Source organism: Sus scrofa, chromosome 5 (genome assembly GCF_000003025.6).
Source record: "Sus scrofa isolate TJ Tabasco breed Duroc chromosome 5, Sscrofa11.1, whole genome shotgun sequence".
Taxonomy (NCBI): Eukaryota; Metazoa; Chordata; class Mammalia; order Artiodactyla; family Suidae; genus Sus; species Sus scrofa.
In genome coordinates, this window is record NC_010447.5 from 46,916,480 (window position 1) to 46,944,413 (window position 27,934).

Consider the following 27,934-nt stretch of genomic DNA (forward strand, 5'->3'; position numbering starts at 1 on the left):
AAGGTTCTATGTCAGTTATAGCTCAATAAAGCTGGAAGGAAAAGTAAAACTGCATTGTCTAAAATGCATCTGATTCTCTTCAAGGCCCCACCTACTGGATGAGCAGAAAAAAGCTGACTTCTGGCCATTCTGTTGAAACTTTGCTCTAGTTATGTAAATTTCAACAATCTCTTTAGGTAAATATCTAACCTCCTTGGGGTGAAATGTTTGGTCTTTTGGATTTCACCTGGCAGGATGTGGTTTTGTGACCTTGTGGCCCTGGGAGCCGGCGTTCCCGCTCTGTGCTCTGCCTTCTCTTGTCTCTGTGGCAGTGTCTCCCGTCTGCCAGGTTGCTGCTTGCTCAGTCAACTCTTGGCTGAGGTCTACACTGGTATAACCCATGGTCAGGTCACTGAGTTTGATCTGAACCCAGTGGTTCTCCCTGACTGCCTTGGCATTACCTTGCCACGTGCCCTCTGAGTTTCCACCCTGTCCCCTATCTGGCCACTGGCCTAGTGGCTTATGGATGGTCTCACCCTTCGCCCACGTGGAGAGGGATGGGCTTCAGTGGCCCTGTGGCAACCCCACTGGGTCTCAGTTCATGTGCCTTACATTCTAGCCTTTGGGATCAGCACTTTGGGTCCCACCTCTACCGGAGAGGAACAAACGCAAACCCGGGTTCTGGTCTCAAACTCGCCTCTTTGCCCAGTTACACTGACTCACCCTTTTGTCTTTGACGTGGCATCCTCCCTGCCAGTTAGTGTGAAATCCCCTGAGAGGCAGCCTCTTTTGGAACTCTACCTGGAAGACCCCTTCTCTGCCCTGCATTACCCTTGAACTAGCCTAGAAGCCTTCCTCCCTTCTCCTGTCTCTGAAGCCCCAGAGCCAGGGGGTCGGAGCATCTTGCTCTGCCTCCTTTCTTGTCTATTCTTTTGCTGTAGTTCATGCATTCTGAGAAGAGCTCTCCAGCTCCCTTGCTATTTTAACATCTTTGAAACTGGGTCATAGAATTCCTATCATGTCTTAGTTTAATTAGCAGATTTTTTTCTTTCTTGATGGGATAGTGGGGCACCTTGCAATCAATGTTGTCTTCGAGTCTAGAAAGCCCTGCAACTCTCCGTTTCTCCTCTATCACACATTCTCCTACCTGCTACCTTGTCCTCACAGCTAAATCCACTAAAGGCACCTAAGACACCACCCTACTCTGTAGCAGAATTTCTTTGTTGAAACAAAGAATTTGGTAAATTCCTTCTTCTCCAGCCTGATTTCTAGCTTATGGTCTTGATCAAGAAACACGAAACAGGCCATTCTAGCTCTAATACGATAAGATTCCAGGGCTTGATCTCTGAGATGAAGGCTGCATTGAAACCTGATTTTAGAGGGGGAAAGTAAAATCCATTTTTTTTATTAGGTGCAAAAAGAATGTGATACTTGTTACACATGTAAAATATCAAAGCAAAGAATATTTTTATAAAGGTATTTGCTAATAGTGATAGTAACAATTTCATGCATACAGTAGTTTTTCAATAGATTTTAATTGCTAATAAAAACTAATTTTCTAAAATTGGCAAATACTAGTATAGATTGAACCTTGTTTATTTTTTTTTAATTAAAAAAAATTTTTTTTGTCTTTTTAGGGCCAAGCCTCCAGCATATGGAGGTTCCCGGCCAGGGGCCTAACTGGAGCTGTAGCCACTGGCCTACGCCACAGCCACAGCAACACCAGATCAAAGCTGCATCTGCGACCTACACCATAACTCACTGCAACGCCGGATACTTGACCTGCTGAGCGAGGCCAGGGATCAAACCCACAACCTCATGGTTAGATTGAACCATCTTTAAATTCAATTTTTTATAATTGAAATAAGCATTTAAGAAACAAGGCAAGAGTTCCAATCGTGGTGCAATGGAAACAAATCTGACTAGGAACCATGAGGTTGCAGATTCGATCCCTGGCCTTGCTCAGTGGGTTAAGGATCCGGCGTTGCCATGAACTGTGGTGTAGGTTGCAGATGTGGCTCAGATCTGGTGTTGCTGTGGCTGTGGTGTAGGCTGGCAGCTACAGCTCTGATTAGACCCCTAGCCTGGAAACCTCCATATGCTGTGGGTGCAGCCATAAAAAGATAAAAAAATCCAGAGACACAAGGCACATGAAATGTACTCATAATGGAGGTATTATAATGATCTACTGATTAGTGGGAAAAGCTGGTTTTCAAATGGTTTAATTAGAATTATCTTTTTTCTATTGTTAACCTTAATTTCTATTTTACTACTATGAGCATGATCTATTTGTATATTAATTAAAAACTAGGCATAATTAGGATTTCTGTTATTAGGATTAATAAGGAGAAAGATTTGTGTATAACACAATCTGAGATGAGAATGAGAAGGTTATGATTTAATTCTTTTTTTTTTTTACGTTTTAGGGCCGCAGGGACTGCATATGGAGGTTCCCAGGGTAGGGGTTGAATTGTAGCTACATCTGACCGCCTACACCATAGCCACAGCAATGCAGGATCCTAGACTCATCTGCGAACTACACCACAGCTCAGGACAACGCTGGATCCTTAACACACTGAAGCCAGGGATGGATCCTGCAATCTCATGGTTACTAGTCGGATTGGTTTCCACTTCGCCACAATGAAAACTCCTAATTCTTGGTTTATGGGCAAGTGACCTGATTTATTTTGTCCTTTGTAAAATGAGAAAAAGATGATATTCATCTAAGTGTGGAGATGTTACCAAGCCTGGGAATGTTCTGTTTGCAAAATCAATAGGGAAATAAAGTTCAAAACAAAATAACAAGATGGCACAAACAGACACCTAAGCTTAAACTCAAGTTTCGGCTGTTTTGTTATAGCATGAGTTATCTAGAGAATTGCTTCAGGCCTCTGCCTCATTTTGCATTGTTAGTAAAAATTATCAGAAACACCCACAAAGTTAAATGTTTTAACTTCGCTATAAAACCTTAAACTGTAAAATATTAACTGAAGAGTATATATGGAAATAGTCACCTTATGATTGCTATCTTAGGGATAGTAAGAGTATTTAGTACTGAAGATTCAGTCACTTCTCATAATTCAATTCAGTGATACAAAGATCAGGATCATTAATTCCTTTTTACTTCTCTCAGGCGCACGCTTTGCTCCTATAATATATTTTGATGTATGAGTTGTGTTAAAAAAAACCGATGAATAAGGAATTTCCTGTTTTTCTGGAATATGCACGTGTTACAGCGAAATAAAAGAGCTTTCATTTTAAGACTAATGACTTGTTAAACATGTGCCAGGAATATTAGATTCAATTGTTACACAACTGTCACAAATTTATTTGGCAGTTTTCTTCAGATTACATAAAATTTAGTAACATAATTTTTGGAATTGTACCAAATAGAGAATAGATGCATTTTCTGCCAGTAAGTCCAATTTGAGAATTTCTCTAACTCAGAATAAAGATGAAAAAATCTAAAGGGGGAACAAGCTGGAAGCCACTCAGTTACTTTTCATTACAAAATGAGGGATTGATTTTAAAAAATGAGAAAATGTAACTTCTTTTCACAAAACAAAAATGTTAATGAAGAAACAAGTTCTGGTAATCTAGTAACATACATCACAGTTTTTTTCACATTTACAAATACCCTACCTATATTCTGATATAATTTTTTACATTTTCACCGTTTTTCACCGTGTCTATTTGAGTGTAGCTTCACTAGATGTAAAAGCAATTCTGAACATTTTAAAAATTGTTAAAATATATGCTAAATGATAAAGTTGTTTTAAGCAGTCCATGTACAAATGGTTAGGCCCAGAGAATTTTGTTATAAGAATTCATATTAAATACTAATGTTGAGACAGTTAAATCTCTATTTTATAAGCTGACTGTGTTATTGAGAGGGCATTGCAATATGGAGGATTTTCCTTCCTGGCCTTCAGAAAGGTGCTGGTCCAGATGCATGGAAAATTGCTGGTGAACAATAGGTAGCTGATGGTATGTGACATTTGTTGATTTGATAATTACTACAATTTCCTGCTTTGCTTTGGCTTTGCAAACATGTCTTAATAATTATCCACACTAATACATACTAACTTAAAAAAAGGGCTAAAATCAGTCAGCTATGTGCCCTCGCCTGCAATTTTTGCAAATGTGACATGAATCCAAAATATATTATAGAATTTTTTTTCTTTTTAAGGCTGCATCTGGCAAATGGAGGTTCCCAGGCTAGGGGTCGAATTGGAGTTGCAGCTGCCGGCCTATGCCACAGCCACAGCAATGGAGGAACTGAGTCACATCTGAGACCTACACTGCAGCTCATGGCAATGCTGGATCCTTAACCCACTAAGTGAAGCCAGGAATCAAACCTGCATCCTCATGGATGCTAGTCAGATTTGTTTTTGCTATGCCACGACGGGAATTCCAGGAGCTTAATTTTTATTGTGAAGTTGCACTCTAGCCAAATTTAACTCAGATTTTAATATTTTGTTCAGAAAAAAAGAGGAAAAAAACAATTTTAGTAGTGGAAGAGATTTTGCTGCCTCCTACTGGGTGCAGCTCTTAGAGAGAGCACGAGAGGGGGGAATTGTTCTCCATTTCAGTAGCATCAGACCTTTGGGAGTATGAGCACATGACAGTTCTTCAAGTGATTCAAATGCTTACAGGGTAATTTTTTTTCACTTTGCTCAATTTTCACCTTAATTCTATTTTAGAACTCATTCTTCAGGCAAGATGGAATTGGACTGTGTAATTCATAAAATAATATCAATTTTTCTTTTTCTTTAATGCCTATCCAATTTTACATGACTTACAAAAGTCTTTTTTTTTTTTCTCTAAAGGATGTTTAGGTCTAACTCCTAGAGTGTAGAAACAATTTCTTGTCACTTTTGTTTTCTTTCGCCACACCCGCAGCATATGGAGGTTCCCAGGCTAGGGGTCCAATCAGAGCTGCGGCTGCAGGCCTACACCACAGTCACAGCAACTCAGGATCTGAGCAGTGTCTGCAACCTACACCACAGCCCATGGTAACACTAGATCCTTAACCCATTGAGCGAGGCCAGGATTGAATCCTCATGGATGCTAGTCAGGTTTGCTAACCGATGAGCCCTGATGGGAACTCCTCTTGTCACTTTTGTATAGTAACCACTTAGCATAGCTTTGGGCACATAGTAGGTGATCCATGAATATTGGCTAAATGAGAAAAATGACTAACGGTATGTCCCAGGAACACTGAATAAATTGTTATATTTAAACACTTAAAATATTCATGTGCCACTGTGGCTCAGCAGGAGTTCCCATTATGGCTCAGCAGGTTAAGAACCCCACATAGGCACCATGAGGATGGGGGTTCAATCCCTGGCCTCGCTCAGTGGGTTAAGGATCTGGTGTTGCCACAAGATTTGGGGTAGTTTGCAGATGGTGCTCAGACCTGCCGTTGCTGTTGCTGTGGCATAGGCTGGCAGCTGCACTTCCCATTTGACCCCTAGCCAGGGAATCTCCGTATGCCACACCTGTGGCCCTAACAAGAAAAAAAGAAAAAAAAACACTTCATCTTGGAGTTCCCTTGTGATGCATCAGATTAAGGATCCAGTATTGTCACTGCAGTGGTTTGGAGCCCTGCTGTGGCTCGGGTTTGATTCCAGCCCCCGGGGAATTTCCACAAGGTTCAGGCTCAGCCAAAGCAAAACAACAAACAAAAATAGATCCCCCCCAAACAAACAAACAAAACCCCACAAAACAAGCAAAAAATGTTCAGGTCTATGTGCTTTATAAAACCATTGTCAGGTGAATGACAACATAATTAGTTTTATGTTTCCAAAGCCTGTGTACAAATCGACCCGGTCTTGGAGGAAAAGAACACAGGGAGACTCAGTTTAAGAAAAAAAAAAAGAAGACTGAGACTTCCATTAAATGAGTGGAAGTAGTGGATGGATCTGCAGAAGTGGAGCAAACTGAACGCATCTAACCCGACGTAAACTTTAATAGGGCCCTTGGGCAAGGACCAAGGCTGTCTCAGAAACAACCATGAATGGGGCCTGGTAGATGATGCTCCTTGGATTGGTGGGCTGTGTTGCAGCAGTGGTGAGAGCAGAGAGAAAGAGAGCTCTCCTCTCTCTCCATATCCCTGTTTTTGGTCCAAGAATAAGGTGACAATAAGAAAATCTGTGAAAAAAAGTAAGATAAAATATTAAATTGGAAGAAAACACTAATGACTAAAAACAGATGATTTTCCATCTCTAAGAATGTAAAGTTAATAACGTTTGTAATGTACCTGACAAAACACCAGTAAGGTACAACTTGACATGACATTGTGTATACCCGTGTTGGGGGAGAGGACATACAGTCAGAAACCTTCTTCTTCTTCTTCCTCTTTTTTTTTTTTTTTTTTTTTTGCTTTTTAGGGCTGTACTCGCCGCATATGGAAATTCCCACGCTAGGGGTGGAATCAGAGCTACAGCTGCCAGCCTATACCACAGCCACAGCAACATGGGATCTGAGCCACGTCTGTGACCTACATCGCCACTCACGGTAATGCGGGATCCCCGACCCACTGAGCAAGGCCAGGGATCAAACCCGCATCCTCACGGGTACCAGTCAGATTTGTTTCCCCTGAGCCACAGCAGGAACTCCCAGTAGTCAGAAATCTTAATATCAGAGATATAGACAATTATGGAATGATTCCGGGGAGACTCTTTCAAATAATGTGGGAATGAAGGATTTGTGACCTGCGAGGAAAACTGCGTGTTCCCCAGGAGCAAGCAGAACAGATGCTGCTAGTAAGTGTTCTGAAACTTTCTACCACGTTCCCTGTCCACCCTCTAGTTCCACCCACGGCCGCTTACACCTTGTCTCAGAAATTTCCAAAATGCAAAGACAGACTACAAGGAAGTGAGCACGTATTCAAAACCTGGTGTCGTGTTATCTTAGACTGCACACAAACATGAGTAGGAAATGACGAACGAAGCAGGTGTCCATCCTTTGAGGGAAACGAAAGTCTGCATGAAGCTGCTGTGATGGTTGCAATCTTTGAAGGAAAACTGAATTATTATTATTATTTTTCCTGGTGCAAACCCTACTTCAATAGGAAAAATATTGGGTTTGATTTCTACAATAGCCTTTAGGTATTCTTAAAAGTAGATGCAGTCTGATTTGGGAGAGTTTTGGGGAGCTGAGTTCAGGCCTATATATTTGAATATCTGTCAAATCTCCTAGTGTAAAGAGCTTAGTATTCTATCTCTCTATCAATATAGCTTGTCATTTATGGCAATGTTTATTCGCTATCGAGCCTGCTCCAGTTTGATAAGCAGAGATCACAATGGTGAGCGTGGCCAAATCTCTGCTTAGCCTGAGGCCCAGAGCTAAAGCAAACATGGTAACAGGTTGAAGTGCGCCACTTTTCTGGAACATGGCACCTCCAAATAAGTGGCCCCCCAAACACCGATAAGGTTGTTGTGGAGAACTGCATTCCAATCTTGAATCTGTTTTTGTTTGTTTTTGTTTTTGCCAAGAAGGGTGGATTTGAAAGCTACAGTCTTCTTGAATTTCCAGTTAGCATCTTGGTCTATTGAGATGTTTTGAAAGATGACAGGAGACACTGGCTCAGCCCTAACTGGATTACTGAAATGCCATGAAGCTGCATGTGCTCTGCTTATAATTTTACTACAAAGAAAGTGACAAACGCTTTCTTAAGAATATGCATTGATTGGAGTTCTCATCGTGGCACAGTGATTAACGAATCCGACTAGGAACCATGATGTTGCGGGTCGATCCCTGCCCTTGCTCAGTGGGTTAACAATCCGGCGTTGCCGTGAGCTGTGGTGTAGATCGCAGACGTAGCTTGGATCCCGCATTGCTGTGTCTCTGGCGTAGGCTGGAGGCTACAGCTCTGATTAGACCCCTAGCCTGGGAACCTCCATATGCCGCGGGAGCAGCCCAAGAAATGGCAGGAAAAAAAAAAAAAAAAAGCATAGATTAAAAACATTGATTAAAACACCCGAATCAAAAGACAGTTTCCTAGCCTGTCTTCCACACAGTTGAATCTGATGACTACATTTTCTCCTTCTTTGCCTTCACCCTGTGGTGTCAACTCGAACAGAAGCCAAACACTCTGACATAAACCACAGCAACATCTTCTCAGATCCACCTCTTAGAGTAAGGACAGAAAAAAACAAAAATAAACAAATGGGACCTACTCAAACTTAAAAGTTTCTACACAGCAAAGGAAACCCTAAACAAAATGAAAAGACAACCCACAGAATGGGAGAAAACCTTTGCAAGTGAATTGACTGACAAGGGATTAATCTCCAAAATTTACAAACACCTTCTGCAGCTCAATGCCAAAAAAACAAACAACCCCATCAAAAAATGGGAAGAAGATCTAAACAGTTCTCCAGAGAAGACATTCAGAAAAACACATGAAAAGATGTTCAACATCACTCATTATTAGAGAAATGCAAATCAAAACCACTATGAGGTACCACCTTACACCAGCCAGAATGGCCATCGTCAAAAACCTACAAACAATAAGTGCTGGAGAGGGTGTGGAGAAAAAGGAACCCTAGTACACTGTTGGTGGGATTGTAAATTGGTGCAACCACTGTGGAAAGCAGTATGGAGATTCCTCAGAAAACTCAAAATAGAACTACCATTTGATCCAGCAACCCCACTCCTGGGCATCTATCCAGAGAAAACCACGACTCGCAAAGACACATGTACTCCAATGTTCATTGCAGCACTATTTACAATAGCCAAGACATGGAAACAACCTAAATGTCCATTGACAGAGGAGTGGATCAATAAGATGTGGTACATATACACGATGGAATATTACTCAGCCATTAAAAGGAATGAAATACTGGCATTTTTAGCAACATGGATGGACCTGGAAATTATCATGCTAAGTGAAGTCAGCCATACAATGAGACACCAGCATCAAATGCTTTCACTGACATGTGGAATCTGAAAAAAGGACACAATGGACTTCTTTGCAGAACAGAAACTGACTCATAGACTTTGAAAAACTTGTGCTTTCCAAAGGAGACAGTTTTAGGGGGTGGGAGGATGTGCCAGGGTTTTGGGATGGAAATCCTAAAAAATTGGATTGTGATGATCATTGTACAACCATAAATGTAATAAATTCATTGAGTAATAAAATTAATTAATTAATTAATTTAAAAAAAGGAAAAAATCTTCCTCATAGTTTCTTCTTTGGAAATTTTTCCACTTAAAACCCAATGTCATTTATTGCTGTGTTTTTTATTCTTCATTTAAAAAATAGTATAAACTCTCTAAAACATTAGGAAAGTAGAAAATTATCCATAGTTTGGGGATTCCTTCACCGCTCAGGGATTGACGAACCTAACTAGGATCCATGAGGATGTAGGTGCAACCCCTGGCCTGGCTCAGTGGGTTAAAGATCCAGTGTTGCCTTGAGCTGTGGTGTAGGTCTCAGATGCAGCTTGGGTCTGGTGTTGCTGTGGCTGTGGTGTAGGCCTGCAGTGGTAGCTCCAGTTTGACCCCTAGCCTCAGAACCTTCATATGCCGAGGGTGTGGCCCTAAAAAGCAAAAAAAAAAAAAAAAAAAAAAAAAAAGAAAAGAAAATTCTCTACAGTTTTATGATACAAGTCTTTTTTGGCTTTTGGGGGGGGGGCTTTTTTTGGTGGGGGGGGGCACACTCATGGCCTATGGAGGTTCCCAGGCTAGGGGTCTAATCAGAGATACAGCTGCCAGCCTACACCACAGCCACAGCAACGCCAGATCTGAGCTGTGTCTGTGACCTACACCACAGCTCAGGGCAACACTGGATCCTTAAAGCACTGAGCAAGGCTGGGGATCGAACCTGAAATCTCATGGTTCCCAGCTGGATTTTTTCCACTATTCCACGACGGGAAGTCCCTTTTTTTTTCTTAGTATGTCATTTCCCCCCCGACATTTTGTGACCAAATTCAACGCTGAACTTTTATATATTATTACATATTTTTAATAAGAATCATTGGTACATACTATGTTATGTTATTACTTTCTCTCTCTGTCTTTTTTAAGGGCCACACCTGCAGCAAATGGAAATTCATAGCTGGGGGTCGATTTGGAGCTGCAGCTGCTGGCCTACACCACAGCCACAGCAACACCAGATCAGAGCTGCGTCTGCAATCTACACCGCAGCTCACGGCAGCACTGGATCCTTAACCCACTTAGTGGGGCCAGGGATGGAACATGCATCCTCATGGATGCTTGTCAGGTTTGTTACTGCTGAGCCACAACGAGAACTCCAACTTTCTACATCATTAACTTGCTGTTGTTCAATATTTACTTTATTTCCAATGTTTATTATTATTGTTACCACTGGGATAAATACAATTTTAAGTAAAGTCTTTTTCATACACATGATTATTTCCTTAGAGTACCTTCTATAGTTCTATATTGTCATTTAAAATGGCTGTACATGAATTCCCATTGTGGTGCAGCAGAAATGAATCTGACTAGTATCCATAAGGACATGGGTTCGATTCCTGGCCTTGCTCAGTGGGTTAAGGATCCAGCACTGCTGGGAGCTGTGGTGTAGGTTGCAGATGCAGCTTGGATCTGGTGTTACAGTGGCTGTGGTGTAGGCCACTCCAGTTCGACCCCCAGCCTGGGAACTTCCATATGCTGTGGGTGCGGCTCTAAAAAAGGAAAAAAAAATGTAAAAATTGCTGTGCATATGTGAGATTTGCTGTTTCACTATTAGCATTGGTTATTAGAATTACAAATTTTTTTTTGCTGATCTGATAATGAGAAATGATATCTTACTAAATATTACTTTTATTTCTTGCCTAAAATCAATCTTTTGCCTATAAGATGTATTGCATATACTTTACCCATATAAATTCTGCTTATTAGAATTTTGACATAAAAATTTATGGTTGTAGAAATTAAATCTATTTGCTACTTCGCTTTATGTTTTGATATTGATGCATATGAATTTCTAAGCTAAGAAATCCCTTATTCATAGATTTTTAAATATTAAATTCCACTTTTGAGGTTTTTATAGTTGAATAACAATACATCCTGCTGAATTTATTTTCATCTTAAGATATCACATGGGTTCCTGCTGTGACACATTGGGATCTGTGGCATCTCTGCAGTACTGAGACCCAGGTTTGATCCCCAGTCTGGCACAGTGGGTTAAGGATCCCATGTTGCTGCAACTGTGGAGTAAGTCACAACTGTGGCTCAGATCTGATCTCTGGCCCAGGAACTCCAAATTTGGCCAAGGGTGGCCAAAAAAGAAAGAAAGAAAAGATATGTGATAGCCTAATAGTGCTAAACTAGAAATTTCAACCAACCATGGTATGCCAGCATGGTACAACTTTGCATGGATGTATGTGTGCCTGGGTGTTTATTGAATCTGCCGATGCAAAATCCATGGATAGGGAGGGCCAACTGTACTGTTTTATGTGCTCTGGGGATTTTTAGTATCCTAGCAGGCACCTGGAACCAATCCCCTGTAGATATTGAGAGAGAACTGTACAATAACTCACACCATGTACACAAATGAGAGGCAACAAAGGCAAATTTGGAGGAAGTGTCAAAGGTCAGAAAAAAGACTTCAGGAAGTTCTCATTGGGTCTAACCCCCCCCCCCGTTTTTTCCGCCCTTTTCTGAGCCATGGGGCTATTTCCTCTTTTCTCCCCAGTGTAGCTTACTAGTTGGGTGACCTTGATTAGATTCCCTAACTTCTCTAAGACTCAATTTCTTCAGCTGTAAAAGGGGGCTGAGCACAGCGATTATCTCCTGGAAATTCTCAGATAATATATGCAGAGTGCTCAGCACAGAGCTCAGTATTTAAATTATTAATCCATATTGCTTTCCTCCACCACTTTCCCCTCTACCAGAACTTGCTCCCCAATCCCCAATTCCCTTTGGCATTTACCAATTGACAAGTCCGTTCATTAAGACAAGGCTAAAATTCCTGAAATAAACCTTTAAAAGCAGCCCAGAAATCCTGGGGGATCTGGGAAACTGGATCACACCTTGAGAAATTGCTCTTAGTTTGCATTTTAGGACCTCAACTGCCCCAGCTGTGCTTCTTACCGGACCGGAAGTCCATAAGAGGTGAGAGCTAGTCAAAGTTCTGCCTTATATCTTCCCCATTATCCTGCTGGGGACCTCAAGCTTGACAGCTCTCTCTGGTGTCACATGGCTGTTTTCTCTGTGGGTTTTATCTGCCCCCTTCTGTGAAGAGATAATAACTGTCAGCTAGAGGAAGGCAGAGTTCCCATGGGATGTGTTTGAGGTGGTTTTGTAGCACCAGGCTGGGGATTTAGACACTTTTGCTTCTTTTGTCTCAAAATACATTTTCTCTCTTAGGGCTGAGATGTCCCTGTTAAAAATGAGGTTTCTCTCTTTTACAAAGATTGAAAAAATTCCAATATCCTTGAAAGGGCTCATCAAGCATTTACAACTGTTTACTGAAAAGACTGATGTGTGAAAGAAGGAGTGACTGACTCAGATTCTCTGGGGACAGGTCTGGTGCTGGCTCAGGCACTAATGTGACTTCCTGCACAGGTCTGAGCAGCCCTGGATGCTTGGGTTTCTTCTGACCTTTAACGGTGTTTTTCTCTCAGATAATGAGAATCACAAAAATAGCTAACATGATGGAGCACTTACTTTGTGCCAGCACCATGCCATACCCTTTAGGTGTATTTTCTAACTTAAATCTCACAAGGACCTTGGGAGGTAGGTACTATGGTTGCCCTCATTTTACAGATAAAGACGAGGCATCAGAGGTTGAAAAATTGCATAAAGATTGTCAGAAGGTCAGTTAGTGAGTTAGTAACTTAAACCAGGTCTATGTGATGCTTGTATTCTTAAATATTCTGGGATACAGTTGTGCTTGGTGAATGCCATCCTGATATCTATCTGAGAACATGAAATTACATTGAGGGAAGAATCGTTGCAAATTGAAGTAAGCAAGAATTGAAATATTTGAACAATTTAACACCAGGTAGTCCACATAGCTCTAAGAGCTGTGACTCTATCAAATAGGCTGGAAGAATATTTTAATAGGATGTTAAACTGGGAATTCCAGTGGGGCATTGAAATATAATAGTTACAACCAAGATGCAAACGGTGAAGATAAACATTTGAGTTGGGCTGTGGGAGCTGAGAGATGCTTTTGGAGTATTTTGGAGTGAGCTGCTGCTGTGTTCTGAGTCCCGCCCCACCCCTGGTGCCTCAGCAAGGCGAGTGTGTGTGTGTGTGTGTGTTGGGGGGAGGGTGTGGAGGGATGACTGACTCTCACATCTAGTTTAGTGGGAAGAACTTCAAAGGCACCACTGGGGGAGCTTGGTATTTGTCCCCTGCAGGTAGGGAAACACAGTAGACTCATGCCAAACTCCAGCTTTGGAAACAGAGGTTAAGGGTCAAGAGACGGGTTGCACACCATTTTAGACAGGAAAATTAGACTCGCTGTTCCTTTGAGATTGGCCTGCATTCCTGAAGTTTTCCCAGGCTAAGAGAATGTTTCTTATGGACTAAGCTTTGAAAAGAGAGCTGGTTTGGTATCGCTAAACTCTTGTCCATTAGACAACACTTTGATAGTGAGCAAAACTAGTGTTATCAACAAGAGGGCAGACAGACACCGTGTGCCTGAGGTCAAGGTACCTGGGGAAGTACATGTCATAGCTTGCGTACTATTCTAGCTGGAAATGCTTAACCTAATCTAATTACGAAGAAATGCAAGGCAAACCCAAACTAAGGAATATCCTATAAATAAATGGCCTGATTCTTTAAAAATGTCAATGTACTAAAGACAAAGGATGGCTGAGGAATTGGAACAGATCAAAAGAGAATGAAGAATGGACTTGGAGATTATTATACTAAGTGAAGTAAGTCAGACAGGAAAAGAGGAATATCATGTAATACACGTGGGATCTAATAAAAATGACACAAATGAACTTATTTACAAAACAGAAACAGACTCAAAGATTTCACAAACAAACTTATGGTTACCAAAGGGGAAATATAGCGGGGAGGGATAAACTAGGAGTTTGGGATTAACATATACATACCACTATATATAAAATAGATAACCAACAAGGACCTACTGTGTAACACAAGGAACAGTACTCAATATTCTGTAATAACCTATATGGGAAAGGAATCTGAAAAAGAATGGATCTGAGTCACTTTGCTGTATATCTGAAACTAACACAACACTGTAAATTAACTATGCTCCAATAAAAATTTTTTTAAATGAAAAAAAAAAAAGAGAGAATGAAGAGATATGACAACAAAATGCCATATGTGATCCTGGATGGGATTCTGCCCTAAAGGAAAAATGCTATAATAGATACTACTTGAAGCTTGGAATACACATCACAGCTTGGAATACGGATAGTTTTCTGAGCTTGAAGGCTGTACTATGGATATATATATATATATATAAATTTATTGGAGTATGTATTAGTTCCAGGTATACAGCAAAGTGAATCAGTCATACATATAAGTAGATCTATTCTTTTTTCCCATATAGGTTATTACAAACTGTTGAGTAGATTTCCCTGTGCTCTACGGTAGGTTCTCATTAATCATCTATTTTACACGGTAGTGTGTATATGTTATTTCCACCGTCCCAATTCTTCCCTCACCTGCAGTGGTTTCACCTATGGTAACCATAAGATTGGTTTTGAAATCTGTGAGTTTGTTTCTGTGTTTTAATAAGTTCTTTTGCATCATTTTTGGAATTGTTTAAAATTTAATTTAATTTCTTTTTGTGGCCACACCTGTGGCATGAGGAAATTCCCAGGCTAGGAGCTGTAGCTCCTGGCCTATGCCACAGCCACAGCCACAGCAACAATGGATCTGCAGCCACATCTGCGATCTACACTGCAGCTTGTGTACTGAGCTAGGCCAGGGATTGAACCCACAACCTCTTGGACAATATGTCAGGCTCTTAACCGGCTGAGCCACAACAGGAACTCCTTTTTGTGTCATTTTTTATTAGACTCCACATGTAAGTGATATCATATGTCTTTCTCTGTCTGACTTACTTCACTTACACAGGAATGGAACCTGTGTCCTGGTGCTGCAGAGATACCACCTATCCCATTGTGCCACACAAGGAACTCTGACTTTGATCCATTTGCGATTAATTGTTGTATATAGTGTGAGGCCAAAGTACTTTTTGATAATTTAATCTGTTTTAAGTGTCCATCTCTACTGATGGCAAATTTGGATCTAGTCAATTCTGCATAAATGCAGTAACTTCAGGTTTTCTCAGTCATTGCAGTTTTAATCTCAGTAAATTCAGGACTCACCCCTTTCCTTCATTTCTCCCCTTATGGATGACTTAGCTAAGTCACAGTGGGTTAATGGTACTTATTGACATGTATTATAGATGGGTTAGAATTTCAATTAGGTCTTAGTAGGGGTCTCTGTCCCACGATTAGCTTTGGAGAGAAGACAATGACAGACCCTGAATAAAGTTCAGGAATGTGAGATTAGGGTGAACACATATCCCCAGTGAAGTATGGTTACTCTTGGAGGTAGCAAGCTTCACAGAAGTCCTGAGACTCCACAAAGACAGCTACACTGGTGATTTTTTTCCCCCACTCACTCAACATACATTTATGGTTTGTCTATCATGTGACCTATGCCACACCTGTGGCAATGCCAGACCCTTTAACACTTGTGCTGGGCCAGGGATTGAACTCACGCCTCTACAGCGACCTGAGCCACTGCAGTCATATTCTTAACCCACTGCGCCATAGCAGGAACTTCAAGAACTCTTACAGCAGTGGAATAAAGCAGTAACAAAAAGAGACAAATTCTCTACCATCTTGGAACCTACATTGTAGTGGGAGGATGCAGGACAACAAACAAGAAAATAAATGCATAACATGCTGTGTTAAAAAAAAAAAAAACTAAGAAAAAGAAACAGAGCAGGGGAGATAGAGAGGAAATGGGCTGAGGACAGTATTTTATATAGAGTGGTCCCAGAAGCCCTCTTAGGATAGGGCGACATCAGAGCAGAGATCTAAAACAGGAGAGGGACTGAGGCTTGCAGCTACATATGGGAAGAACATGCAAGTTCAGTGTCCTCAATAGGGGATGGGATTTGCATGTGTGACGGTGAGCAAGGAGGCCGAGGTGGTCAAGATGGAGCTCAAGTCAGTGGTGGGAGATGAGGTCCAAGAAGAGGAAGTGGGCTTTCAGAATGGTCCTGCAGGCGTGTACTGCTTGCATGCTCTCATGTGAGGTGCCACTCATGCACCTGCACAGCTGTACTACATAGGCCCAGGGGGCAGATCAAGATAAAGCCTTATAGGCTAGGGAAGTGGCTTTAGAATTTCCTCTGAGATGAGAAGCCATTGCAGCTTTTTGAACAGAAACTTGATATAACTTCTCTTTTAACAGGAACAGTCTGTCTGTCCTTTTTTCAGATTCCATATGTCATTGAAAGGATTTGATGTTGGTGTCTCATTGTATGGCTGACTTCACTTAGCATGATAATTTCTGGGTCCATCCATGTTGCTAAAAATGCTGGTATTTCATTCCTTTTAATGACTGAACTTCTTTGCAGAACAGATGCTGACTCACAGACATTGAAAAACTTATGGTCTCCGGAGGAGACAGTTTGGGGGGTGGGGGATGTGCTTGGGTTATGGGATGGAAATCCTGTGAAATCAGATTGTTATGATCATTATACAACTACAGATGTGATAAATCCTTTTGAGTAAGAAAAAAAATAAAAATAAAAAAACCCCCACAGGAACAGTCTGGCTTCTTGGTTGAGAATGGATCAGAAAGGTGCAAAGATAGAAGTGGGGAGATCAGTGCTGCAACCTAGAAGAGAGCTGATAGAGGCATGGGCCAGAGTAGGAGGATTTTATTTATAGTTTGAAGGCAGAGCTGATAGGATGGACTGAATGTGGGATGTGTGTCAAAGAATGATTCCAAGTTTTCTGAGCTGAGTAAATGAAAGATAGAGTTGCCAAAATAGCTAAGGTTGAAGTTCCTTGGTGGCTGAGGGGGTTAAGGATCTGGCATTGTCACTGCTGTGGTACAGTTCAATCTCTTGCCTGGGAACTTTTGCATGCCATGGGCAGAGCCGGAAAAAAAAAAAAAAAAAAAAAAAGCTAAGGCTAGGAAAACCCTGTTAAGGAGGCTTGGCTGCTTTTGAAGGAGAGCTGAAATCTTTGGTGACTGGCTGACCATCTTTGCCAAGCTCAGGCAGAAGTGTGACTAGGTCCAGGCCTCAGACATTATGAGACACTTTATTGGGTGGTGGGAGTGGGGTGAGGAGGAAGAAAGACTTGTGTCGGGTATGCACCTTGAAGTTTATACCTGTTCATTAGCATAAACAATCACCCACTTGTTTTGTAAAGTATGGTTCACTGATAGTCCCTACCTGGAGGAAACAAGGAGAAACCTTCATGACTCTAATTGTGGAGCACCCACTTTTTTTTTTTTTTTTTTAGGGCAATAACCTCAGCATTTGAAGGTTCCCAGGTTAGGGGTCAAATCAGAGCTGAAGATGCAGGCCTACGACACACTACAGCAACTCGGGATCCGAGCCGAGTCTGTGACCTACACCACAGCCCACGGCAACGCTGGATCCTTAACCCACTGAGCAAGGCCGGGGATCAAACCCAAGTCCTCATGGGTACTAGTCAGGTTCCTTAACTTCTGAACACCAATTTGGATATATGGCACAGGACTGTGCAACATGGGAAACTGTAGTATGTAACCCATGGATCCCTTGGGTAAACAGAAACCTCCATTTCCAGGGTCATCATCTTGCTCTATTTCAAGCTTTTATTTATTATTTGTTTGTTTGTTTAGCTTTTTAGGGCCACACCTGCGGCATATGGAAGTTCTCAGGCCGGGGGTTGAATTGGAGCTGCGGTTGATGGCCTATGCCACAGCCACAGCAATGCCAGATCCAAGCCTCATCTGGGACGTGACCTACAGTACAGCTCACGGCAGCACTGGATCTTTAACCCACTGAGTGGGGCCAGGGATCGTACCTGCATCCACGTGGATGTTAGTCGGGTTTGTCATCACTGAGCCACAACGGAAACTCCCATCTCGGAAAACAGAATATCATATATCTATCATATAACAGCCATTTCTAAGTTGCTAAGGAATCACTTCTAAAGGAGAACCCAGAAGTAAAAAGAGATCTGTCAGCTGCATGGTAGGACAATGACTGGGTCCAGTTTATCGCAACACATACAGGCTTTGTGCTAGCATTTCCTGGATTCTGGGTCTAACACTTTATTCTTTATCCTGCAGGCTTTCTAAACACAAATTTCTGAATATTAAGCTTATTCTTTCATATTTCATAATGTGATTATAAGTCTCAACCCAAACCATCTTCAAAGTGTAAGAGAGCCTCAAACTGTAAATTTAAATTTTGGTGAGTTGCACAATTGGGCACACATTCTTTACAAGCCCTGGGTTCCTCCATCTTTCAGCAAACCTTGCTCCAGGGGGAATTACTTTGGTCACAAATTCTTTGATTGGGTGGCTAGTCAAAACTGCCACCCAGAGTTTGCCTTTTTCAGGTCTTCCAGAAAGGTAGGAGAAAAATCTAACATGATGAGGGTTACAAAAGCAACAGAGAAGGTGTGGAAATGTGCCCGGCCTCCAGTTTCATTTATGATCGCTGGAGCTTTAAGAGTCAGAAACTTTAAATGTAAACAAAGCGGGACAGTCAGTAAAAAGGTGACAGCGGGCTCCCGGAGGTGGGAGGTTAAACCTGGGCTTGGGTTTAAGAGAAGGAGGCGCGGCCTTGGGAGGCTTAAGAGAAAGTTCACTGCCATAGGTTGGCTTAAAAAACTGCTGGCTCGGCCAAGTGACGTTTACCTCGCGTCCACCTGGACAGCTGCTGACGGGTCAGGTTTCACTAACGCCCTATACTAGAAACAAAACCCCAAACTACACACTTCATATAGAGCAGACCCTCCATCTCCCTTCCTTCCCTCTCCTTCTCTTTATTTTCTTTCTTGTGTATTTTTTTTAAATGTCTGTTTTTTCCCTTTACCTCAACACCTTCCTCTCCTCTTTGTCAGCAAATTACCCATCTTACTCCGGTTCCACCTTTTCATCTCCGAGGGGCATCGCGGGCTCACTCTTGCTCTGGTCCTGCGCTCCCTCTCCATCGCCAATTCTCATCCTCCCCGCCTCCTTTAAGACCCGGGAAAGGGTCTCGGCCCCGTCATCCTTCACTTTTCTGGGAGGGAACTGTCGCACCTCAAGTCTAGCTAGCCTCTCCCGGGGCGGGGGGCCCTCCGGGGCCCACTTCCCGGCTCCGGGCCCCCGCAGCCCCTCCAGCGCCTCCCCGCGTTGGGTTAGCGCGCGCCGCAGCTGCCAGGGTGGCCTGGCCCCCCATATTCGCCCCGCCCCGGCCCGGCTCCACCCCCGGCCGCCGCCGCCTGATTGGCCTGCACCCCCTGCTCTAAGGGCGCCTCTCCTCCCCTTCGCCCAATGGGCACAGGCACCTGGTCCAAAAATTCCCCGGAGAGGACCTAGGGGCTCTGCAAGCACTAGCTTCTGCTCCGCAGCGGGACAGCAACGGTGGGGCGCGGAGCCTGAAGGGGACGGGGAGGGGGAGCGGAGGAGGGAGGAGGAGGAGCAAAGGTGTTGGAGAGAAAACTTCTGAAAGGAACAGGAAACCTGCCGGGGAGGCAGCAGCTACGGCTCTCAGGGCGTCCGGGCCGCGCACGTCTCTGGGTGCCCTAAGCTGCGGCTTGCTCCTGGAGGTTCCCGGGTGCGGGGCAGGGCTGAGCCCGACACTCGATCCCTCGGCGGTGTCCACCGTCGCCGCCGCCGCTCTGGGCGCTGCAGGAGGGCGCTCCATTCCGCCTCTGCCGCGGTGGCTCGCTGGAGAGGGCGGAGAGGGCACAGGGAAGAGGAGGGACGTCTTCTTCCGAGCATGAAGCAGCATGTCCGATAAAATGTCCAGCTTCCTCTATATAGGGGACATCGTGTCCCTGTACGCGGAGGGCTCGGTCAACGGCTTCATCAACACGCTGGGGTAAGTCGGGGCGCGGGCTGGGGAGCGCTGGCGCTCGGTCCCCTCGGAACCCATCCCGGTCCCTCCTGGCGCCGCCGGGTCCTCGGGCGCCAGCTCCCGCCTTGGGTGGCGGGGCGGGCGGGCGGGCAGGCTCTGCGCCGGCGGACAGCGCCGTGCCTTCGGCTCGCTAGCTCGCAGGAAGCTGCCCCAAGAGGCTAGACTTTCTCAGCAACTTCGTAATCTCAAGCTCAGAGACTCTTCTGAAAAGGAGGAAGTGATTCAGAAGCCCGGAGACAGGCCGGGAGAAGAAGTCTTCGTTGGCTTCTCCGTGGGTTGTTTTGATTAAAACATTTCTGTTTTGTTTTGTTTTTCCCTTGGAGGTGAAACAAAACGCCCCCTCTCCGCTTCTTTGCTCGCCCCCACTCTCAAGCCCCTGTCCCTCAAGGCCGGGTTTGTAAGAGCAATCGATGAAAAGTCCGTGGCCTTGGACATGAAACTTGGGCGATGTAGTGAGCCGAGAGTGGCTTTGCCCTGCGGGAGAAGCTCACCGTCCCCGCTTCCCTGAAATAATTTCCTTTCAGCTTTGCGGAACGGGGACTTGCCGCGCCTCGCAGGCAGCTCGGGGACGTCCGCCGCGCGGCGACCCTCAGAAAGCACCGAAGGCCTCCGGCGTTATGGAACTCACACCTGCTTTCTCCCCTTCCTGGGCCTTGGCCCACTGAAAGGCTGAACCCCTCCTGAGACTCAGCCAAGTGCAGGGCTCTTAAGGTTTGAGTTGATTTATGAATGAGGGAAATATATATATAAACATAATCGTGTGTTAGATGGTTAAAGAGGACTTCCTTGATTACTAGTATTTTCTCTCTGTCCTGATGGTGAGTACCAGTAAGTAGTTTAAATGCGCACTGCTTTGTATTTTATGCATACTTTTTTGTTGTTGTTGTTTTTTGGTGGCCACCTGATATCAGTAGCTAGACTCCCTAGTCTTGGAGATTTCAGGCTAAGGAACTGGTGTTGCCACTTCTGGCTGTTCACTGTTTTCTGCTCCTGGGATTTAGGGCACATGACTTAACATGCAGTGTCCCCGGATGGTGACTTTGAGCCATGCTGAGCCATGCTGAGAACAGTTTCTGTTCTTTGTTCATCTCTCCTAATGGGTGAAAGAAGGCAGGTAGATTTAATTGAATCCTGGTAAGACCGATGCTAATTAATTGTGAAAATAAAGCTTGGAAGAAAAAAGCCATGACAAGTGCTTGTGCTGGGTTTATAAATCTTAAGCTACCATTTGTTTCTGAGAGATTTCATAGTACGAGTCCAGTGTTTGCGACCCCAACATTTTGCAGATGAGGTCTGCTACACCCCACCCTTCTCTGTAGACTCTCCAGGTGTGTGTAATGGGGAGGTTAAGGGGGAAGGGCTCCAGGGGGAGAAGCTCCAGGGGGAGAATGCTTGGGGTCAAATCCTGGCTTCTCCACTTGTGAACTTTCTGACCCCAGGCAAGTTACATAATTGCATCTCAGTGTCCTCAGGTCTGAAAAGAGAAGATCCTGGTTACTACCTCATAGGGTTGTGCTGAGGAAGAAGTGAGTTAATATATGTAGGACACACAGTACCTGGCTCATAAGCACTTGTATAAAGTGTTAGCTATAGTCATGATCACTACCTTCATAACTGTGAGTCACAAGTGCAATAGTTACACTCGTGGGCAAAAAGATAAAAGGGATTAGGAGTAGAGTATAAAACCTAGACAAATGAAAGGCCAAGTTTTTATAGTGTCATATTCAGCAAAAGTGTGTGTTTGGGTAACTGTATATACTTTAGCAGTTACGGAATCTGTCCTGGTCCTTTTAGAGATGGAGAAATCAAGTGAGAAGAGAAATGAAGTGACTTAGCCATGAAACATTGGAGATTAACGCCCAAAGCTAGAACTGTAACCCTGTCCCCAGATTCTCAGCCAAGTGTAGGTTTCTTTGGTTACCTATTTTAATCTTTAAGCCTTCAGAAAAAGAAGCTTGCTCTTTAATGTCGCGTACAGATTTGTGTAAATATTTATTTGCATTTAACTTTTCTTGCTGATGTTTTGGAAGTTAAGTTGCCTTCGAAGGTGTTTTGTGCCGTGTTGTTTTTCTGTTGACAAACTGGTTCTTGTTGAGGTTAATAGGACAAGACCTCTGTGCAGCCCGATGTGGAGGTGAGGATGGATCTTTGGAACTGCTGTTGGTGGTGAGGCTTAGTGCTTTGAGTGGGTATTCTTTTTCTTTAACTTGTGGAACTGCATCATTCTCAGAGCTTTGGGAGTTACAAAGGTGTTTGGAGCCATGTCCACGCCGCATGAAATTGTATCTAAGCAAAATAGCATCATCTGCTTTGTTAGCTTAAAATACAATTGGTAGCTATTTTACTTTACAAGTTAGTTTTAGGGCCACTAAATCAAAGCAGCATTATATATCATGTAGCATTATATATTATTATACAGCATTGCATTGTTGAAGGGCTGTTGTTTATACACCTTTGCTTTTTTTTTTAGGGCTTCAACTGCGGCATATGGAAGTTCCCAGGCTAGGGGTCAAATCAGAGCTGCAGCTGCTGGCCTACTCCACAGCTTGCAGCAATGGTGGATCCTTAACCCACTGAGTGAAGTCAGGGATTGAACCCGCATCCTCATGGATATTACTTGGATTTGTTACTGTTGAGCCACGATGGGAACTTCCAATATACTGAATATACTGTTTTCTACTGAAGACAGCGTGCATACTTCAAGTTGAATTTCCCGACTCTTCTATATATGGAGGTCAGTTGCCCTAGGTCTTTGACTAATTAGCTTTGTGACCTCGATTGTATCATTTTTTCTCTTTTCATATCAGAGTTTGTGGAAAGTGAGAGAAAGTGTATATGCAGTCCACACCCCTGGGGTATTAGAAAAGTGAATGAAAGAAACAGGAAAGAATCCATTTTTTTTAGAGAATTGCTAGGAAAATCCACATTATGCTTATATCTTTGTGGCCCTTAAGTTTCTTCAAAGGTGTGTGAATTGTTAACAGAACCAGAGAGCTTGAATGGAAACGGTGGCTTTGTATCTTTTTAGCTGAAAGAGTTTGTTCTACTATAATGTTAAAAACTCAGTGGAGGAGCTAAAAATGAGGCTGAAATTTTCTGATTTCTATTTTCACCCTATTTGACGCCTTTGGTCACATGATGGTTTTTCAAATTCCGCCTAGGAAGTAGTTAATGAGAACAGAATTTACAGCATTTCAGGGCAATTCATGGACAATTATTTGACTGCAGATAAGTTTTGTCTGGTTTTAATATTTAGTGTGTAAATTTATTTGGAAGGATATAGATTGTTATTATTTGGCTTTTTTTTTTCTTTTTATGGCTGCACCTGTGGCACATGCAAGTTCCTGGGCTAGGATTTGAATCAGAGCTGCAGCTGCAGGCCTATACGATAGCCACAGTAACACTGGATCCAAGCTGCATCTGAGACCTTTGCTGCAGTTTGTAGCAACGCTGGATCCTTAACCCTCTGAGTGAGGCCAGGGATTGAACCTGAATTCTCAAGAACACTGTGTTGCTTTCTTGACCTGCTGAGCCACGATGGGAACTCCCATGTTATTATTTGTCTTTTGGGAATTTTTGCAATAAGATAGTGAATTTTTCAGCTGAAAAAAAAATATCAAAGCTTCACATGGACATTTGGGTTGCTCTCTTCAGAGGCCCTTCCAACTGGAAATGTGAGAGGATTTTTATAGGCTCTGTGACTCAGCTTTTAAGTTGGATTTCTCAGTCTGAGAAATTAGATTGCCCCAGTTGCAAAGATTTGCATTTCCCCCCTTTTTTCTAGTTATCCTTTAACCAGGATATACCTAATGTTTCTGAATCCTGAGTTAGTGCTAAATGAGATAGAATATTGTTCTCCCAGCTTGTATTGGTGCAAAAGGGGCCTATTTTATGTTGTCTAACTTAATTTTTTATCTAAAGATCTATTTAGGAAAACACTTATATTGACTTAAGGAAAACTGCTTTAAATCCTGTTGGATGAAGATGGTGAATTTAAATAAATAAATTTTTTGCTACTGTACATTTTAGGGTTTTTATTTTTCTTTTAAAAGAGAAAGAGGGAGTTTGGGGATATGCTGTATAGTTTCAAATTCAGTGTTAATTGTCCTTTCCCCTTTCTCCATTTTCTTTTTTTTAAAATTTAAAATTTTTGTTCTTTAAATTTAATTAGAGTATAGTTGACTTACAAGTTTGTGTAAGTTTCAGGTGTACAGTAAAGTAAATCAGTTATACAGATACATATATCCATTCCTTTTCAGATTCTTTTTCTTTATACGTTGTTACACAGTATTGAATAAATTTCCCTATGCTATATAGTAGGTCCCTGTTACCCGTTTATTTATTTATTTGTTTATTTGTTTATTTATTTATTGTCTTTTTGCCATTTTCTTGGGCTGCTCCGCGGCATGTGGAGGTTCCCAGGCTAGGGGTTGAATTGGAGCTGTAGCCGCTGGCCTACACCACAGCCACAGCAACGTGGGATCCGAGCCGCGTCTGTGACCTACATCACGGCTCACGGCAACGCCAGATCCTTAACCCACTGAGCGAGGCCAGGGATCAAACCTGCAACCTCATGGTTCCTAGTCAGATTCGTTAACCACTGTGCCACGACGGGAACTCCCACATTTATTTTTTATATGTGGTAGTGTGTATATGTCAATCCCAAATCCCCTGATTCATCCTCCCCCACACCATGTTTCTCCTTTAAGGAGTAACCATAAGTTTGGTTTCAAAATCTTTGAGTCTGTTTCTGTTTTATATGTTCTTTGGTATCATTTTTATTAGATTCCACATATTACCGATCTCATATAATATTTGTCTTTTTCTGTCTGACGTACTTCACTTAGTATGACAATTTCTAGGTCCATCCATGTTTCTGCAAATGATGTTGCTGCAGAAGTCATGATTTCTTTCTTTTTTTATGGCTGAATAATATTCCACAGTATATATATACCACATCTTTTTTTTTTTTTTTTCTTTCTTTCTTTTTTTGACAACCCTGTGACATATGGAATTATCTGGCCAGGGATCCAATCTGAGCTGCAGTTGTGACCTAAGCTGCAGCTGTGGTAATGCCAGATCCTTACCCCGCTGGGCCTGGCTGGAGATCCAACTTACACATACCCAGTTCTCCCAAGGCACCATTGATCCCATTATGCCACAGTGGCAACTCCTGTACCACATCTTCTTTATCCAGTTCTCTGATGATGGACATTTGAGTTGCTTCCATGTCTTGACTATTGTAAATGGTGCTGCAGTGAACAATTCTCTCCATTTTCTTTATACTGCAACTTACTTCCCTGATCTTTGACACTTCTGACGCTTTGTGTTTCAGGCACATCAGTTTGACCAATGGTCAGGTAGGAGTGAGTATGGCAGAATTTCCAAGATGGGTGGATGGGTGGGACAGTAAAATCAGGGAAAGTATATTAATTGTCTCATTCTCTATTCTCCATGTGGTTGAGAGGTTAGTGAATGACAAGTGTGCACACGTGTGTGTGTGTATGTGCACATCTATACACAAATGTTTAAATGCTTGTTGCCTTTCGCTTGAGGCTTCTTGTGGGGATCTACCAAGAATCAACACCCACTAAGTTAAGATCTGAGAAAACTGGCAGGTGACCACCCACTGATGCAATGACTGCCATGTATCATAATAGTTTCTTAGCCAGAGTGGCAAAATATGAGGGCCCTTATTTTTACTTCCTGCTTGATTTTTGTCTAATTCAGTGAGCTTTTGTTTCCATGTTCAGTGAGGTAAGGGACGGCGGTCACACAGTCTGTAATTCCTTAGATAGATGAACAAGGCTGTGTAAATGCTTGTTTTATTTTTTCTAGTTATGGCTCCTTGAGTTTCCCTTCCTTATGTTTTTTTTTTTTTTTCTGCTTAAAGTTTCAAATATTTATATGTTTGTAGATTTGATTTATTATTTTTTCTTCATTTACTTAAATTTTCTATTCTTATCATAGTTTTAAAAATCTTTCCTGTAATAGTAATAGGACTTTTTGATTAGTAGAGAGTCATAGATGAAGCAAGGAGTGATTATAGCCAACTTTTATTTTTGCATAATTGGTAAAGTTTTCTTTAGCTTCTTCCAAATAACAGCAGTTATTTTCTGCTATAACTAGGTGTATAATCTTAGCTTTGTTTTGGCTAGGGCATATGTTACTATGATAAAAGTGTCTAAAAATCCATTGGATATTTGCATGTGTGTTTAGTGGGGAGGAAGAAGATAGTCATTTTGAATACTGAGTTGTTTTGGAAAGTCTAAGGGTTGGTAGTGTCATGTTATGGAACTTGAAATCAGCTGGAGTACAAAGACTGTTTCTGAAGTGGTGAACATAAAGTCTATTTTAAGCTGAAAGGTCAACTCTTTCTCAAACTTTGAAGTCCTTCCGTAAATAATATTGCAGCTTTTAGACCCTCGCTACTGGAGGGCACAAGTCAGGTAAACAACCATTCCTCCTCACGTGCCCCTAGGGCCTGGTTTTGATAGAAGAGAATTCAGAGGTAATTGCTTGGCCTCATTCTAGGTTTAACAGAACTTTTTTGCTTTAAATATATATATATATATATATACATTTTTTTTTGCATAAGTAGCACTTTTCACAATCACATTTTCTCTTTGGAACTGTTCTTGTACAGATAGGGTGTATATAGCTTGCAGAATATAGACAGAATACTGTAGACTCAAACTTGAAAACTTAAATTCCAGGCATAGGGTATATCTTCATCTATAAATATAAAAGAAGGAACATTGGACTTCTCTTACAAATTTATAGCATAACAACAGATTGAATTTTCCTCCTTTGTTTTGACATCTGAACTTGGTAGTAGATCATCAGATTATAAACAGAGCAGTGAGACTTCAATGGTCATTCATTCATTTAATGAATAAAATCGTGCCTTTTAAAAAAATGATCTTTATTTTTTCCATTATAGTTGGTTTACAGTGTTCTGTCAATTTTCTACTGCACAGCAAGGTGACCCAGTCACACATACATGTATACATTCTTTTTTTTTTTTTTTTGTCTTTTTGTCTTTTGTTGTTGTTGTTGTTGTTGCTGTTGCTATTTCTTGGGCCGCTCCCGCGGCATATGGAGGTTCCCAGGCCAGGGGTTGAATCCGAGCTGTAGCCACCGGCCTACGCCAGAGCCACAGCAACGCGGGATCCGAGCCGCGTCTGCAACCTACACCACAGCTCACAGCAACGCTGGATTGTTAACCCACTGAGCAAGGGCAGGGATCGAACCCGCAACCTCATGGTTCCTAGTCGGATTCGTTAACCACTGCACCACGACGGGAACTCCACATTCTTTTTCTCACATTATCCTCCATCATGCTCCGTCGTAAGTGACTAGGTATAATTCCCAGTACTATACAGCAGGATCAAACGTGTACCTTTTAAATGTACTGCTGCCTTATTTTGGGTGGTTATCTTTCTATTTCCAGATTCAGATGGGAAATTTTTTAATATATGACTCTAGAAAACCATAATTCTAATTAAAAATATATGAAATAAGATACATGGAAAATAGAGATAATACAGCAACTTATTTTTTAACAGTGGTGACACTGTGTGGTGAATAGGTGGGTGATTTTTGTTTTCATTTTCATGTCTCCTGTTTTTCCCAGATTCTATATGTTCTTTAATTAAACATCTATTACTGTTATAGTCAGGAAAGTTAATTGAAATGAAAATACTTTTTTAAGGATTCTTCAATTTCTTATTACTGTTCATTAACGATGTTTACTTTCAAAAGCATAAATAAAGCATTTTCCTGGTCATGGTCAGTGGAAGAAAACCACACACTGGAAAACTGCATGTTGCTGAATAGATGGTCATAGGTTTACCATAATAATTTTTTATTCCTGGTTATCGTTGGTATTTTAAAGTGTATTAT

The 27,934-nt window shown here is 42.1% G+C and overlaps 2 protein-coding genes across 3 annotated transcripts in view; one reads left to right on the forward strand and one right to left on the reverse strand.

Annotated features, from left to right (window-relative positions):
- Window positions 5,548–19,903, reverse strand: LOC110260584 (translation initiation factor IF-2-like). The gene is made up of 3 exons (XM_021091237.1): window positions 19,655–19,903; window positions 19,001–19,614; window positions 5,548–6,132 (listed from the first exon to the last, which is right to left on the reverse strand). Exons 1-2 carry the CDS (start codon window positions 19,901–19,903, stop codon window positions 19,042–19,044), a joined length of 822 nt encoding a protein of 273 aa, XP_020946896.1. The 3' UTR covers window positions 5,548–6,132; window positions 19,001–19,041.
- ITPR2 (inositol 1,4,5-trisphosphate receptor type 2) overlaps window positions 19,444–27,934 on the forward strand; it is a 529,759-nt gene continuing 521,268 nt past the window's right edge. The window contains exon 1 of one of the 2 annotated variants that reach the window (XM_021092919.1): window positions 19,444–19,993. In XM_021092919.1, coding sequence (XP_020948578.1) covers window positions 19,902–19,993 — 92 coding nt within the window. In that variant the 5' untranslated portion in view covers window positions 19,444–19,901. The remainder of the gene's footprint in view (window positions 19,994–27,934) is intronic. The other variant, XM_021092920.1, reaches the window with a different exon arrangement.

Excerpts from the sequence above, each read along its gene's own strand:
- LOC110260584 (XM_021091237.1), bottom strand. The coding sequence starts at position 19,903 with ATGCTGCTTCATGCTCGGAAGAAGACGTCCCTCCTCTTCCCTGTGCCC. Across the intron at positions 19,615-19,654 it reads GCCCGGACGCCCTGAGAGCC|AAGTTTTCTCTCCAACACCT; the intron begins GTAGCTGCTGCC and ends TGTTCCTTTCAG.